The sequence below is a fragment of the Bison bison genome, unplaced genomic scaffold, assembly GCF_000754665.1.
Source record: "Bison bison bison isolate TAMUID 2011002044 unplaced genomic scaffold, Bison_UMD1.0 scf7180017864461, whole genome shotgun sequence".
NCBI classification, from domain to species: domain Eukaryota; kingdom Metazoa; phylum Chordata; class Mammalia; order Artiodactyla; family Bovidae; genus Bison; species Bison bison.
The window spans coordinates 20,159,370-20,174,167 of NW_011495023.1; the positions used below are offsets into that span (position 1 = coordinate 20,159,370).

A 14,798-nucleotide genomic window follows, 5' to 3' on the forward strand; every position below is an offset into this window, starting at 1 on the left:
GAGGTGCTTCCCACTTGGCACAAGGAGAATATATCATCCTTCCCAGGAGTGTAGGATAAGTTCATTAAAAAGTCGCCCCTGGGAGAAATGTTATGCCCAGTACTTCCTTCAGTATAGCTAGGGGCCTGGGGAAGAGGAAAACAGAGTAAGGGGGATTAGAGAAAATAAAACTAGCCATGAATTAATAATCATAGAAGCTGGATGATGGTATTTACAAGAGATTTCACTCTAGTTTTGTGTATTCTGATGTTTTCTATAGCAAGAAGTAGATTTTAAAGGCAAAGGGCACAGGGACTTCCCTGGTGGTCCAGTGGTTAAGACTCTGCGCTCCTAATGCAGGGGGCCCAGGGTTCGCCTCGGTGAGGGAACCAGATCCCACGTGCTGCTACTAAGACTCAGCACAGCCATATAAATTAAAAACATTAAAAAATAGTAATAAAGTTTTAAAATTAAGTCATAGGGCATAAAAAGAGATAAAGAGAACTGGGGCTTTAGTGTGGTGCTCATGAAGCTATTAGTTTTGGTGGATAAGCTTCTGAGGAGCCTGCAATGTCCCGTGAAGAGGCCACAGAAGCCTGAATCACTGATGCTAAGTATACCCACGGTTGAAACGATACAAGGAACCATAACGCCTGTTAAGCAGTTACTTGGGTTTCCCTGGTGGCTCAGACAGTAAAGAATCTGCCTGAAATTCAGGAGACCTGGGTTCAATCCCTGGTTTGGGAAGATCCCCTGGAAGAGGGCATGGCAACCCACTCCAGTATTCTTGTCTGGAGAATCCCATGGACAGAGGAACCTGGTGGACTACAGTCCTTGGGCCTGCATAGAGTGAGACACGACTGAATGACTAACACCCACACGTGTTTAAGGCACTGTCTTCGTGTTTTGTGTGCACTAATTCTAAACCTAACCTCCTGAAATAAGTGTGGACGTTATAACCCCCATTTTGGAAACTGAAGCACAGCAAGATTAAGTCATGTGTGCAAGGTCACACAATTGATGAGTGGTGGAGACAGGACTTGCCACCAGTGAGGGGGGTGGTTACAAGCACTGCCTCGTAGTAAAGGAGAGTGTGGAGAAATGCAAAACTCTTGTCATCTCTGCCTGGGGAAGTGGGGACAGGCCTCCTTGAAGAGGTGGCTTTTGGTCCCGGATCTAAACGAAGGTACTAGGCAGACTTTGGAGGAGGGGTGAGTGTATTCTGGGGTGAATAGGGTATTAATAGAAATTTGGCAAAGAAGCAGAGGCAAGGGGTACAGATGTGTTCAGTAGCTGGGTAACTGGTCCCGGAGTTAGAGACTGGCGCACAGGGCAGCAATCCGAGAAGGCTCCATGGAGGAGGCAGGCATGAAAGGTTTGGATGATTGCTAGAAGAAGAGAAGAGCTCTTGTGGTTGCGTGGGGTGGGCACAGAAGAGGATCCTCCAGGCATGCTGCTGCCTGAGGTTCTGAGAGCCTTGAGCCCTTGTCTCTGGCCAGAGCAGTGTTTCCTGTCCAGGAGGCCTGAGCCTCTGGTTAGCTGTGCAGCCCCGAGGCCTGCCAGTTTCTTCAGGCATTCTCTTCTGGGCCTGGAGAAGGAAATGGCAACCCACTGCAGTATTCTTGCCTAGAGAATCCCATGGACAGACGAGCCTGACGGGCCACAGTCCGTGGGGTAGCAAAAAGTCGGAAGCAACTGAATAACTATCACTCACTCACTCTCTGTCTTCTGGGCATGGGCATAAAACCCAACACCCTATCTTTGCTCTGCAGACTCGGGCTCTTGGATAATAAGATAGTTTCAGCATCAAAATGCCCATGAAGGGCTGACAGGTGCTGATCGGCAATGGGCTTGCTGCTGCTGCCGCAGCTCCAGCCAAACCCCCTGGCCACAGAGGCTGGTCAGAACTCTGAGGCAGTAGCTGCCCAGGAAATCTCATGCTCTCCATCACGGTCTCCTCACCGCCATGGAAAGTAAAGGAGAGGGTGGGATGAATAGAGAGAGTATCATTAAAACATATACACTACCACGTGTAAAATAGATAGCCAGTGGGAATATACAGCCAAGGACTTTTCTGAAGGCAAACTTCATACATGTGCAGGACAGCTTTTAGAGGAGATGTGTATTAGAATCCCTTGCCCTGCGCTTAATTTTATTTTGTTGGTTTCTTCCTTTTTCAGCAGAGAAAGTATATTTATTCTACTGCGAACCATTTGATAATCACATGTGGCATCTGTGCTCCAGGGATGTATTTGAAACACAGTTGAGGAATTTGGAAAAGGAGTGTAATTTCCTCCTCGCTTGCAGTCAGAGAAATACAGACTTGGGCCAAGCAAAATAATAATAGTAGCCACAGTAGCAACAATAACTCAAACCACAAGAAGGCAGAAATAACACACATTTAATAAGCCTCCATAATACCCAGCCCAGCTACAGCTGATATGTCAGGATCCAGCATCACATTTTTTTCTTGTTGGCATTCCATAAATATTGATTGGCTGGTTGATGGATGGGTGGCACACCTTCTCAGCCGGGCCAAGATGTTGAGTGGCCTTGACATCTGTCCATTTGAGAGCTGCCAGCTTCTCCCTAGGCTTGCAGCCCATGCTTTGTCAATAATCTTCCAACCCTGCTGGGTTTAGGTCAGTGTTTGGTGATGCATTGCAGATCCGAAGTCTATTACCATGCTGCTGTCCATAAGAATCTCTCTTGCATAGCATTTCTTTGACAGGTGTGCACCACTGAAATGTCATCCCCGCCATCAGAAATGTTCAGGGAGCATCACCGAGTGCAGCGTGCTCTATCCATTACGCCCTAAAGAGTCAGAGATTCTGGATTCGATGCAATTCCTGGTTATGAAAAGTTTACTATAAATTCAGGAAGAGAGAAGACATTTATTATTCAACCAAAATGAAGGGAAGGGAGGATAAATGGATGAGAAGGATCATCTATCTCTAGGTGAATGTATTTGATTGATAGCATTAGTTAAACCTTCAAATAAGAAAGATTTTCAGTGATTAACTTTTTTAAATTAAAAGTCATATTTCATTTTGAATAACCCAATGCAACAGGCCAAAAAAGAACATGTGAGAAAAATGTCCTCTCTGGTTGGCTATTAGCACAGTGATAGAAACCAATACTTTACCCTGGTGACATCTAATGGTTTAGAAATAGATGAACATCTTTCCCTTTCATCTTCATGGACTAATTCTAAAATCACCTCCTGGATAATAAAATCCAAATTGCCTTCAAAGACCTAATCTAAGTTTTTCTTTCATGTGAGCATTGAGACTACCTCATAAGCTGATATTAGCTCAAACTTTGCTGTTTGTAATCAACCCTCTCTCTATCCAAACCAAAGCACAGTGAAATCCAACACAGTTTAATGTGGAGAGCTCTTCTGAGCCACTGAAGAAATACCACTAGGGCTTCCCTGGTGACTCAGATGGTAAAGAATCTGCCTGCAATGCAGGAGACCCAGGTTTGATCCCTAGGTCGGGAAGATTCCCTGGAAAAAGGAACAGCAGCCCACTCCAGTATTCTTGCCTGGAGAATCCCATGGACAGAGGAGCCTGGTGGGCTACAGTCCATGGGGTCGCAAAGAATTGGACACAACTGAGCAACTAATACTTTCACACTTTCTGAGTCACTGGAGAAATACCACAAAGTTCCGAGTTTTTCTTTTTCTATTCCCCTACCAGGATTATGCAAGTTTTCATCGTTTAAGTTTTCCCCTTCGGCTAAAAGAAACAGACATAATGCAGATTTAGGAGTAATGGAGAGAGTGATGTGGATTGCAATAGAGATATACTGGTATAATCATTTCTACTTTGGAAACTTTACCATATAAGGGGGATTTTATGATCCCCAGGTGTTAATTATTCTTAACAGAGAAAAATTCAGTAGATTATAATGGACAAATGCTGCTACTGCTGCTAAGTCACTTCAGCCGTGTCTGACTCTGTGCGACCCCACAGACGGCAGCCCACCAGGTTCCCCCGTCCATGGGATTTTCCAGGCAACAGTACTGGAGTGGGTTGCCATTGTCTTCTCCACAGTTAGGCTCACTACAATAATAAAAAATGGACAAATGCAGTAGTATAGTATTAATTGCTTGGTATGAAATAAGAGATCCCTGAATTGAATCTGTTTTTCTTATCTGTAAAATGCAACTAAACTCCACCCTGAAGGTTTGCATGAGGTACTAAGGGTATGCATACAGCCTTGATACAGAGTGTGGCAAATGGTAGGCACCCTCTAGGCACCAGAAAATGTAATTGTGAAATTCATGGAGAGGATTTCTATAGGATCTAAATCAGAGGTTCTCCACCTAGACAGAAAGTGAGGCAAGTTATACCAAAGGGATAAATGAATGTTCCCACCATTTTTCCTCAGACATCCATCCTCTCATCTGAGCTTTTGAGGTTTGTTATTTCTTTAAAAAAAAAAAAAAATCTAGGGAATTCCCTGGAGGTCCAGAGGTTAGGACTTGGCACTTCCACTGCCAAGAGTGTGTGTTCAATCTCTAGTTGGGGAACTAAGATCCCAAAAGCCACACAGCAAGGCCAAATTTTTTCTTTAAAAAATCTCTACCAGAGTGAAGTAAGCCAGAAAGAAAAATACCAATAGAGTATACTAACGCATATATATGGAATTTAGAAAGATGGTAACAATAACCCTGTATGTGAGACAGCAAAAGAGACACAGATGTATAGAACAGTCTTTTGGACTCTGTGGGAGAGGGAGAGGGTGGGATTATTTGGGAGAATGGCACTGAAACATGTATAATATCATATAAGAAACGAATCGCCAGTCCAGGTTTGATGCAGGATACAGAATACTTGGGGCTGGTGCACTGGGATTACCCAGAGGGATGGTACAGGGAGGGAGGTGGCGGGGTGGGGTGGTTCAGGATGGGGAACACGTGTACACCTGTGGTGGATTCATGTTGATGTATGGCAAAACCAATACAATATTGTAAAGTAAAATATCTATATATATATGAGACCTCTAGTCAGCCATTCAACTGAAAGGACTTCATTATGAAAAATTTTGCAACAACCTGGACAACATTCTTTCGACTTCTATGATAGCTGTGCATCAAAATTCACTTGACATAGAGAGGTCTGCTATGCTTAAATTCACATTAAAATTTCTAACATAATGGATTAAAAAAAAAATCTCTACCAGTATAAGACAGAGGGATGTGCCCTTGTAATTACTGACTCCTTTGGCCACAGTGAAGTCTGGGATGTCCTAATGGGTTGTGTTCAGAACCACACACTTTGCTTTGCTCAGGAAGGTGGGAATTGGGCTGGGGACCATAACTTCACCACATATTTGCTCTGCTTTTTAACTTTCTTCTGTGAACAGTGTCTCCATGACAAATAAGGTAAATATTCTTTACCTGTCCTTTGTTCCCTCAAGGGTTCATTTTCCTCAAGGCATATGCTTTAAAATTAAAACCATCTGGACTACAACAGGATACAAGTGGGTAACATGATCAAAAGATCTCATTTACCTTCCCTGGAAAACTGAAGGTATCTTAAAAGAGCCACAATAGAAGTGCTCGTTATAAGCTAAAGTTCTCTGAACAACATCCCTAACTGTCCATGGCCTTAGTTTTCATCCTTAGCACCTCAGCAATGACCTTCTCATCTTTAAAAAAAAAAAGAAAGAAAATACTTTATTGATTAAATAAGTACATTCTGTTTAAAATCAAAACATTAGCCAAAATAATTTTGAAGCATCAAAAAGCAGATGCAATAGAACAGACTACTGAATCAGCAACACGGAGGATAAATAGAGAACCGTTTATATAATTCAGAAGAATTTTTTTTAAGATACATAAAATGTAAATGAAGGCAGCAGACATGAACAGTCTATAATAGAAGTTTCTGCTGTGAATGACTCTGTCTTTCTGCTCTTCCAGAAAAACAACTACCATTTTGTTAATTATGTTATATGGTTATTTAGGATATCATCATTTTTTAGAGATATATATTGAACAATTTGGGGGAAAATAACATCTATATTTTCCTTTAAACTCATTCACAAAAATGATTAATCAAATATGGTAAATATTAACTGTGCATGTATACACAACGTTAATCATTTGTATTTAACAAAAGAATGGTGATGGTTTAGTAGCTAAGTCTTGTCTGACTCTTGTGACCCCCACGGACTGTAGCCTGCCAGACTGTTCTGTACATGGGATTCTCCAGGCAAGAATACTGGAGTGGGTTGCCATTTCCTTCTCCAAGCAGAAGAAAAAAGACACCCACATGTCTATTATTAATAGGGTTCTGATGAACAAACGATAGTATACTCACAAAAAATCTAAGTTATGAGAAGCCCTTGACTTTTATAGACTTGAGTGTTGGCCATCTGAGATTCATTCTGTTATTCACCGAATTTGTCTGTACTTTTTCAATATTTCCTGTTTTTAAAATAATAAACTGAGCTAAATCGGTTATCCCTCCAGCCTTGCTTGTCCAGCGTATCAGTTATCTGTTGCCTAATAATGCTGCATAACAAATCCCAAAATGAATAAGCACCGACATTGCTCACAAGTCTGTAGGTCAGCTGGACAGGTCAGTTGATCTGGCTGCCCGTGCATCCACAGTTGGATGGCAGGTGGGCTGGCGACTGGCCAGCCTAGGTTGGCCTCTCACATTTCTGGGGGATGGCTGGCTATCAGCTGGAGTGACCAGCATGAAGGGTTACCGTCTCTCATCATCCAGTGGGGCAGCCTGGGCTTGCCACATGGCACCTGGGCAGTTTCAGGAGAAAGAACAGCTGTGGTCCTCTTGGCGGCCAGGCTCATCTCTTCCACCACATCCTTTTGGACAAAAAAAGTCACCAGGCCAAACTCAAGAGAGAAATGAGCTTCATCTCTTCATGGAGGAGCAAGAAGACCACACTGCCAGGGGCCTGGACATGGGGGAGCAGAAGAACGGGGCTACTCTGGCAATATGACATACTCCTGACTCCTATCACTTGCCCCCCGATGATCTTTATCAGAAGGAGGCCAAACAAGCCACCATATGTGTCCCTCACCCCTACCAACAGCTATTCCCACTTTTGACAGATCATGTTTTATTCTAGAGGCAAAATGGAGCTACTGAATGTTCTCGAAAGCCGAGGGGCCAGGTGAACATGGAATTGGAAAATGATTTTCCTAACATTCAGGGGAGCAAGGACATTTGCCTGAGATGATCAGGAAAACAGGACTGAGGGAAAGACATCCAAGGCTGTTGGAATGAAGTCCACAGAGGCCTGGGGCCTGGTGAAGAGGCCTGGTATCACCAACAGGGAGCCACTGCCACTTATAATTAATCGGCATCACCTAATTTAGCAATGATCTCCCTGATAGCTCAGTTGGTAAAGAATCCACCTGCAATGCAGGAGACGCCGGTTCAATTCCTGGGTCAAAAAGATCCCCTAGAGAAGAGATAGGCTATGTACTCCAGTATTCTTGGACTTCCCTTGTGGCTCAGCTGGTAAAGAATCCACCTGCAATGCGAGAGACCTGGGTTTGATCCCTGGGTTGGGAAGATCCCTTGGAGAAAGGAAAGGCTACCCACTCCAGTGTTCTGGCCTGGAGAATTCCATGGACTGAATATCCATGGGGCTTCCCCGGTGGCTCAGCAGGTAAACAATCTACCAGTAATGCAGGAGATGCAGGAGATGCAGATTTGACACCTGAATTGAGAAGATCCCCTGGAGGAGGAAATGGCTACCCACTCCAGTAGTCTTGCCTGGAGAATCCCAAGGACAGAGGAGGGGAGCGGGCTGGAGTCCATGGGGTCACAAAGAGTCAAATATGTTTCTTCCCAAATATTCCTGTGGAGGAACCATGACCAGCATCTCCCCATTTAAAAGCCAAAATTAAAGACACGGAAGCCTTCAGTGTCTTTAGTCTGCTCAAGGAAGTTTGCACAATTTTGTCCTCCAGATTTCTGTGAGCAGTTTTAGGGCAGAGAAGGTTTGTCCCCTGGGTGGGAGGGTGGTGGAGGGTCCAGTCTCAGTCTCAGTGGGTCACTGAGCCTCAGTCTCAGACCTGGCCCAGGTCCGCTGAGACTCAACTTGGACATTTGTGAAATAGAACAGTGCCTGCCCGCACAAGGAGTAGAGGCAGTGAGCATGTCACGCTCAGTCCATGGCAAGAGGCTGGTCGTCCTCTCACCCCTCGGAGCTGGGCTCCCTCCGCAGCAATGGTGAGGTCTCCTCCAACACAGTCATTCTTGTTCCCGAGGGAATTCGGAGTCCCTGTGATGTGTAGCTTTCATGGAGGCAGAATTTGCTTTTGCTCATGTAGAGAAAGAAAATACGTATATTTCAATCCTCAGATGTGGTTTCTTTTAATGGACTGATGTGGTAGGTTTGCATGTCCCAGGAGAATGTATTAACCAGTCTACACTGCAGAAATCAGGACTTTCTGGGCTATGCAGCCACTAAGCCCCTTCCCCACGTGCCCTCCTGCACCCGCCGTATAAATAGCAAGCAGGCAGCCCTCACTGCCATCACCTCTGCGGGCCAATCAGATGCTGTTCCAGCCGACTTCAAATCTGGCTGCTTCTTGGAGTGTAAGGAGGGCCTTGCAGGGTTGGGGCTGGTGGCTTGCAAGGACATGAACACTAGGCTCCTCCATAGCTGGGATGCTGTTTGGGGTCCAAACACACATTCTGATTGACTTCAAGCTTACGCTTGGTTCCGTTGCCATTTAACAAAAGGCCCTCAAACCTAGTGGCTTAAAAGAGAACAAACCCTTGCTTGCTTGCTCATCATGCTGTTAACGTAGGTGGGGTACCTGTCTCTCTCCATACGCTGCTAACGGGGCGATTGGCTGGGTCTGGAGGAAGAAGACCTCCAGGGGCCTCCCCTGAGGTGCTGTCCGGTCAAGCTCCCCCCGTGGCCTTGTCCGTGGCCCAAGCTGCTCTGCACACTCCACTGCATCCAGTGGGCCCAAGCCAGCCACCAGGCAGCCTTGCTCAGGGAAGGAGAAGTGCTCACAGGAGGGAGAGCTGTTTGGATCCCTTTGGTCTAAAGGAAAACGGAGCAGAAGGGAGAAGCTTAATGAAATTACGGTGTCTATGGCAGAACTATGTAGCACCCAGTGCCCCCTGGGCCCCTGCACTAACATGAGCAAACAACTTGCATGCCTTCGGTGATGGTGAACTCACTACCTCACAACGAAGTCTGTTCTGCCTTTGGACGTAAGACAGTGTCTAGAACTTGAGCCCTAAGAAGGCCTTGCTCAGAATTGTAAGCTTCAGGCCAGCAAACTTCAGAAAGATGGATCTAATGACTGTCCAGGGTTCTTAATCTGGTCAGCCTCAAAGTTTCTGTGGAGCCCTTCAAATTGAATGTGAAACGTTGCCAGTGTGTGCTTTTTTGGTTCCCAGAGGAAGGTGGGGGTCTGTAGCATATATCTTAAAGGAGCTGTGTGTGCTCAGTCGCTCAGCCGTGTCCGACTTTTTGCAACCCTATGGACTGTAGCCCGCCAGGCTCCTTTTTCCAAAGAGATTCTCCAGTCAAGAATACTGGGGTAGGTTGCCATGCCCTCCTCCAAGGGTTCTTCCCACCTCAGGGATTGAACCCCCAGTCTCCTGTATTGAAAACGGATTCTTTACCGTCTGAGCCACCAGGGAAGCCCAAGAATACTGGAGTGGGTAGCAGTTCCCTTCTCCAGGGGATCTTCCCAACCCAGGGATTGAACTCAGGACTCCCGCATTGCAGGCAGATTCTTTATCATCTGAACCACCAAGGAAGCTTTAAAGGAGGCTAGAATCCAACAAAGGTAAATATGCTTTGTCCCACAGCTGACGGGCAGCATTCACTGCCTGGTGGCCACAACCAGCCTTGAAAATAAACACTAGCCCACAATTCTAGCTGTTCAAAAAAAAACAAAGTCAGCTAATTCAACTAGCACCAATCTGTCCATCTTGTTTTTCCTTTTCGCAGCAAGCCTATGACTGCCTTCTGCAGGAAGGCACTTCAGATTTAAAGTAGAGATCACCTTTCAAGTTTGAAATGTCCTGAGAAGACTTCACGGTAGAAACAAGCCAAGGGCGGCTGGGAGGTGGAAGGGGTGAGAGGAGAGACACAGACGGAAGATGCGGTGGCCTGGACTGGCTCCAGGCTAACAGAACCACTCAAAAGAATCAAACTGCTTCAACTGACAGAATTTAAGAAACCTTCCCCAAGTCGTCTGACCCTCTGTCTGACCCATCTTCACTTCTCTCCACAGCCACGGGACGAGATGTGCCGGGGAGGTCTCTGCAGCTGCCAACAATAACATCTGCGGGGTCGGCGTGGCCTACGGCTCCAAGGTCGCAGGTAGGCTGTCCCGTCTCTGCCAAACATCCCCAGGAGGCATCACACCCAGTCTCCATCCCAGCCAGGGCCCGGCAAAAACTCCCAGTGGGGCAAGAGGGCAGGGATTGGTACAATTTAACAAGGGTGAAAAAAAAATTTTTTTAACTTAACCTGCATGGCAATATCAGAAAACTTAAAAAATTTTAAGGTGCACAGATTATAAGCCCACAGGTCAATGAAGTTTCACAAGCCAACCACACACACTTAACCATCAAGAATCAAAACATTATCAGCACCCAAAGCCTTCCTTGTGTACCCCTCAGTTGCTGCCCATACACACAAGAACACTCCTGACTCTGACTTCTAACAGCAAACATGGGTTATTCCCAGTTTTTGAACTTTATATGAATGGAATTGTCCTGTCTGTATTCTTTGTGTATCAGTATCCTTAATATCTTTTTAAAAAAAATTTATCAAAGTATAGTTGATTTACAATGTTGTATTCATTTCTAATGTATAGCAAATTGATTTGGTTATACATGTGTCCGTGTGTGTGTGTACGCGTGCATACGCATGCACGAGCGCTTAGTTGCTCAGTCGTGTCCAATTCTTTGCGACCCCATGGACTGTAGCCCACCAGGCTCCTCTGTCCGTGGGGATTTTCCAGGCAAGAATACTGAAGTGGGTAGACTATCCATTCTCCAGGGGAATCTTCCTGACCCAGGAATCCCACCAGGGTCTCCTGCATTGCAAGTGGGTCCTTTACCAGCTGAGCTACCAGGGAAGCCCATATACATATATACACACATAAATATATTCTTTTTTACATTCTTTTCCATTATGGTTTATTACAAGACACTGAATATAGTTCCCTGTGCTATACAGCAGGACCTTGTTGTTCATCCATTGTATATATAACAGTTTCATCTGCTAATCGCAAACTCCCAGTCCTTCCCCCTCCCAACACCCTCCCCCTTAGTAACCACAAGTCTGTTCTCTACCTCTGCAAACCTGTGTCTATTTCATAAATAAGTTAACTTCTATCGTATTTTCTATTTCACATATAAGTGATCCCATGTTACACTTACCTTTCTCTTTCTGACTTGTTTCATTTAGCATGATAACCTCTAGGTCCATCATGTTGCTGCAAAAGGCACTATTTCATTCTTTTTTATGGCTGAGTAGTATTCCAGTCTATGTGTATGTGTGTGTATATATATGGATATACCACATCTTCTTTACCCAGTCAACTATCAGTGGACTTTTAGGTTTGTCTCCATGTCTTGGCTATTGTGAATAATGCTTCTATGAACATTGGGGCACCTGTATCTTTTCAAGTTATAGTTTTGGCTGGGTATATGCCCAGGAGTGGGATTGCTCAATCTTGTGGCAACTCTAGTTTTAGTTTTTTGAGAAGCTTGTGTATTGTTTCCATAATGACTGCACCAATTCACATTCCCACCAACAGTGGAAGAGGGCTCCCTATATTTTCAAAGTACAGTTTTGTCCACGTATCCATAAGACATAAATAGGACTCAGATAAAGATGGTAGAAAATGAGGAATGCACAAATTATTGCAAACATACTCCAAACTCTTCAAAATGCTTTTGGTGGCTTGTTTCGTTTGTACCAAGCATCTCATTTTTAAGAGAAAATACTCTACCTAGAAGAATCTTTTTATTAAGTTCTACAGGAAAGATGTTTAACAAATTCCCCTTTATGGGGTCTTTAGAAACCGAGGGTGGCAGGTTACTAGAAACTTAGAAAGAAACACCTTCCCCCTGCCATAAAAGAAAGGGAGAGAGAAAACGAATGAGGGGATAAGATGCTAGAGAAGGAAGTGGCTCCTCATTCATTCCAAGTTTTGCATCAAATTGGCTTCTTAATTTATTCAGGCTGAGTCACCCAACCTTGTTTTTCTTTTTTTACAACCATCTCTATGTGTTTTTTTTTTTTTTTCCTGGTGATTTAATGGAACCATAAACATACTTTGTGCTGACACTTGCATTTCCAGGGACCTAAATAAAGCAAGAGAAACCTATACAAATCCATCATTAACCTCCTTCAGCGCTGTCTGCTAAGGTCTGCCTGAGTTGGGTGCTGAATTTCATAGAAGAATATATCCAGAGCGTTCTGAAATATAACTAGGGAGGCTTTGCCCCTCGGGTTTCAGCACTCTGTGTTTGGTGAGCCTCCAAAAACCTGACATCAAAATGTCAGAGGCTGCTATGAGCTCAGGGGAAAATATAGCACCCAATTAATATTTGATAAGGCAGGCTCACACGTCGGGTGCTATCTGAATGGGGGGAGGGGCAGTTTCCTATTCACAGGACAGAGTGGAGGCAATGGAAAATTTCAAACCTGGATTCCTCACTCACAGTGAGGTTTTCCAAAGAGTTTTAAATTTTCTTTATGCCCACAGTAACTGGGTTTTTTTAACAAGGGATTCTTAAAAAGTACTTACTGCAAAAATGAAGTGTTGCAATTAGTTCACGGCATTCAGGGATCCATTGGGATCTTTTTCTCCATCGGCTTCTTTTTCTCTCTTGTAATTTGTGCTCTGAAAGCATTTGAGTGTTAGTCGATCAGCTGTGTTCAACTCTTTGCAACCCTATTGGGCTGTAGCCCGCCAGCCTCCTCTGTCCATGGGATTCTCCAGGCAAGAATACTGGAGTGGGCAGCCATTCCCTTCCCCAGGGGATCTTCCTGACCCAGGGATTGAACCCGGGTCTTCTCCATTGCAGGCAGATTCTTTCACCATCTGAACCACCAGGGAAGCCCCAAAGGACCTAATTCTCCAGCTCTTTTTGTTTGAATTCCTTAAAAGCAAACCTGAGGCAAGGATCTGGGTGCAAGGAATTTATTTAGGAGGCAACCCGGGAAGCCAGTGAGGGAAGAGAAAGGAAGATAGTGGGAGGACAGACCAACAGAGGGTGTGTAGGTGAGCTGGGGCTTAAGGGACTGTGGGGACACCCCCTCAGCATTGCCCTCCCTGAGGGGAGGAGGCTGGGAGTTTAACCACCAACTCCCATCTGTCTTCAGTGGAGAGGTAGGGGTGCTCAGCCATGAACCCCTGGCCTGTCCAGCCTGCAGCTCACATGGACTGAGCTCCACCCCAAGGCAGAGGACACGCCCCAGGCAAAGACCCACCCCCTCCCACTCACCCCAGACAGGGCCAGCAGGGCCAGGTGGGATGTGCCAGCCTCTGACTGATCCCCAAGGTGAGCAAGTGCAGCCTGGCACCTCAAAGACAGAACCTGACTGGTGTCTGTGAACCCCGACACCTCACAGGTCTCACAACAACACTCTGAAAATCCAGAAACTAAGCCCAGAGCCAGTGGGAGGCATTGCAGCCGCACAGAGACTCTGAGCAAAGGAGCCGCCTTTTCCACTCCCTTAACCCAGCTTGGCTCCATTGTATCCATTCCTATGGGTTCTAAGTGCTCAGAGCCAGGCAGGTCCAGTCCCATCCTGTGTGCATCCAGACATCCCAGGGACCTCTGGGCTCCCCTAGAGGAGCAGAAGGAATTCTTGCTGACGAACCCCTAGAGAGGCACTCAGGAATCACAGCAGTCTACCTTTCAGACTTGGGGAAACATTTTGCTCATCCTGGCTATCAGTTCCAAACGTTGGCTGGTTTTCATTCTAAATAAGGAATCAATTCCAAAAGTTGGCTGGTTTTCATTCTAAATGAGCTATCAATTCCAAAAGTTGGCTGGTTTTCATTCTAAACGAGCTATCAATTCCAAAAGTTGGCTGGTTTTCATTCTAAGCGAGCTGTACCCTCTAGAGAATCTTTCTTCTCAGGAGCTTTCTGAGCTGGGGTCTGGGGCGCCACCTGGTGGCCAACCAAGATCACCGCAAGTCTCAAAGTGTTGAGTTAGGGGGACAAGGTCCCAAAGGACCTCTGTGTGTGCTAAGTTGCTTCAGTCGTGTCCAACTCTTTGCGACCCTATGGACTGTAGGGGCTCTGGCGCGCTCTCTCTCTCTTTCTCTCTCTCTCTCCTAGTCGCTAAGTCGCGTCTGATTCTTGCGAGGACTGTAGAGTCGTGTCTGACTCTTGCGACCCCATGAACTACATGTAGCCTGCCAGGCTACTGGGTCCATGGGATTCTCCAGGCAAGAATACTGGAGTAGATTGTCATTTCCTTGTAGGGGCTCTAAAGTTGCCTTATTCTGAAGACCCACTGGCATTTACATAATGATAACAACAGTAAGACAAGGCTGTGGTCCTAGTGTGATTAGATTGACTAGTTTTCTGTGAGTATAGCTGTGAAAAGAAGAGAAGCGAAAAGCAAAGGAGAAAAGGAAAGATATAAACATCTGAATGCAGAGTTCCAAAGAATAGCAAGAAGAGATAAGAAAGCCTTCTTCAGGGATCAATGCAAAGAAATAGAAGGAAACAACAGAATGGGAAAGACTAGGGATCTCTTCAAGAAAATTAGAGATACCAAAGGAACATTTCATGCAAAGATGAGCTCAATAAAGGACAGAAATGG

At 45.3% G+C, this 14,798-nt stretch overlaps 1 protein-coding gene across 2 annotated transcripts in view; it reads left to right on the plus strand.

Moving 5' to 3' along the window:
• PCSK2 (proprotein convertase subtilisin/kexin type 2) overlaps positions 1-14,798 on the plus strand; it is a 239,510-nt gene that overhangs the window by 190,665 nt on the left and 34,047 nt on the right. For both annotated transcript variants that reach the window (XM_010860045.1, XM_010860046.1), the window contains one exon: positions 10,232-10,320. In XM_010860045.1, coding sequence (XP_010858347.1) covers positions 10,232-10,320 — 89 coding nt within the window. The remainder of the gene's footprint in view (positions 1-10,231; positions 10,321-14,798) is intronic.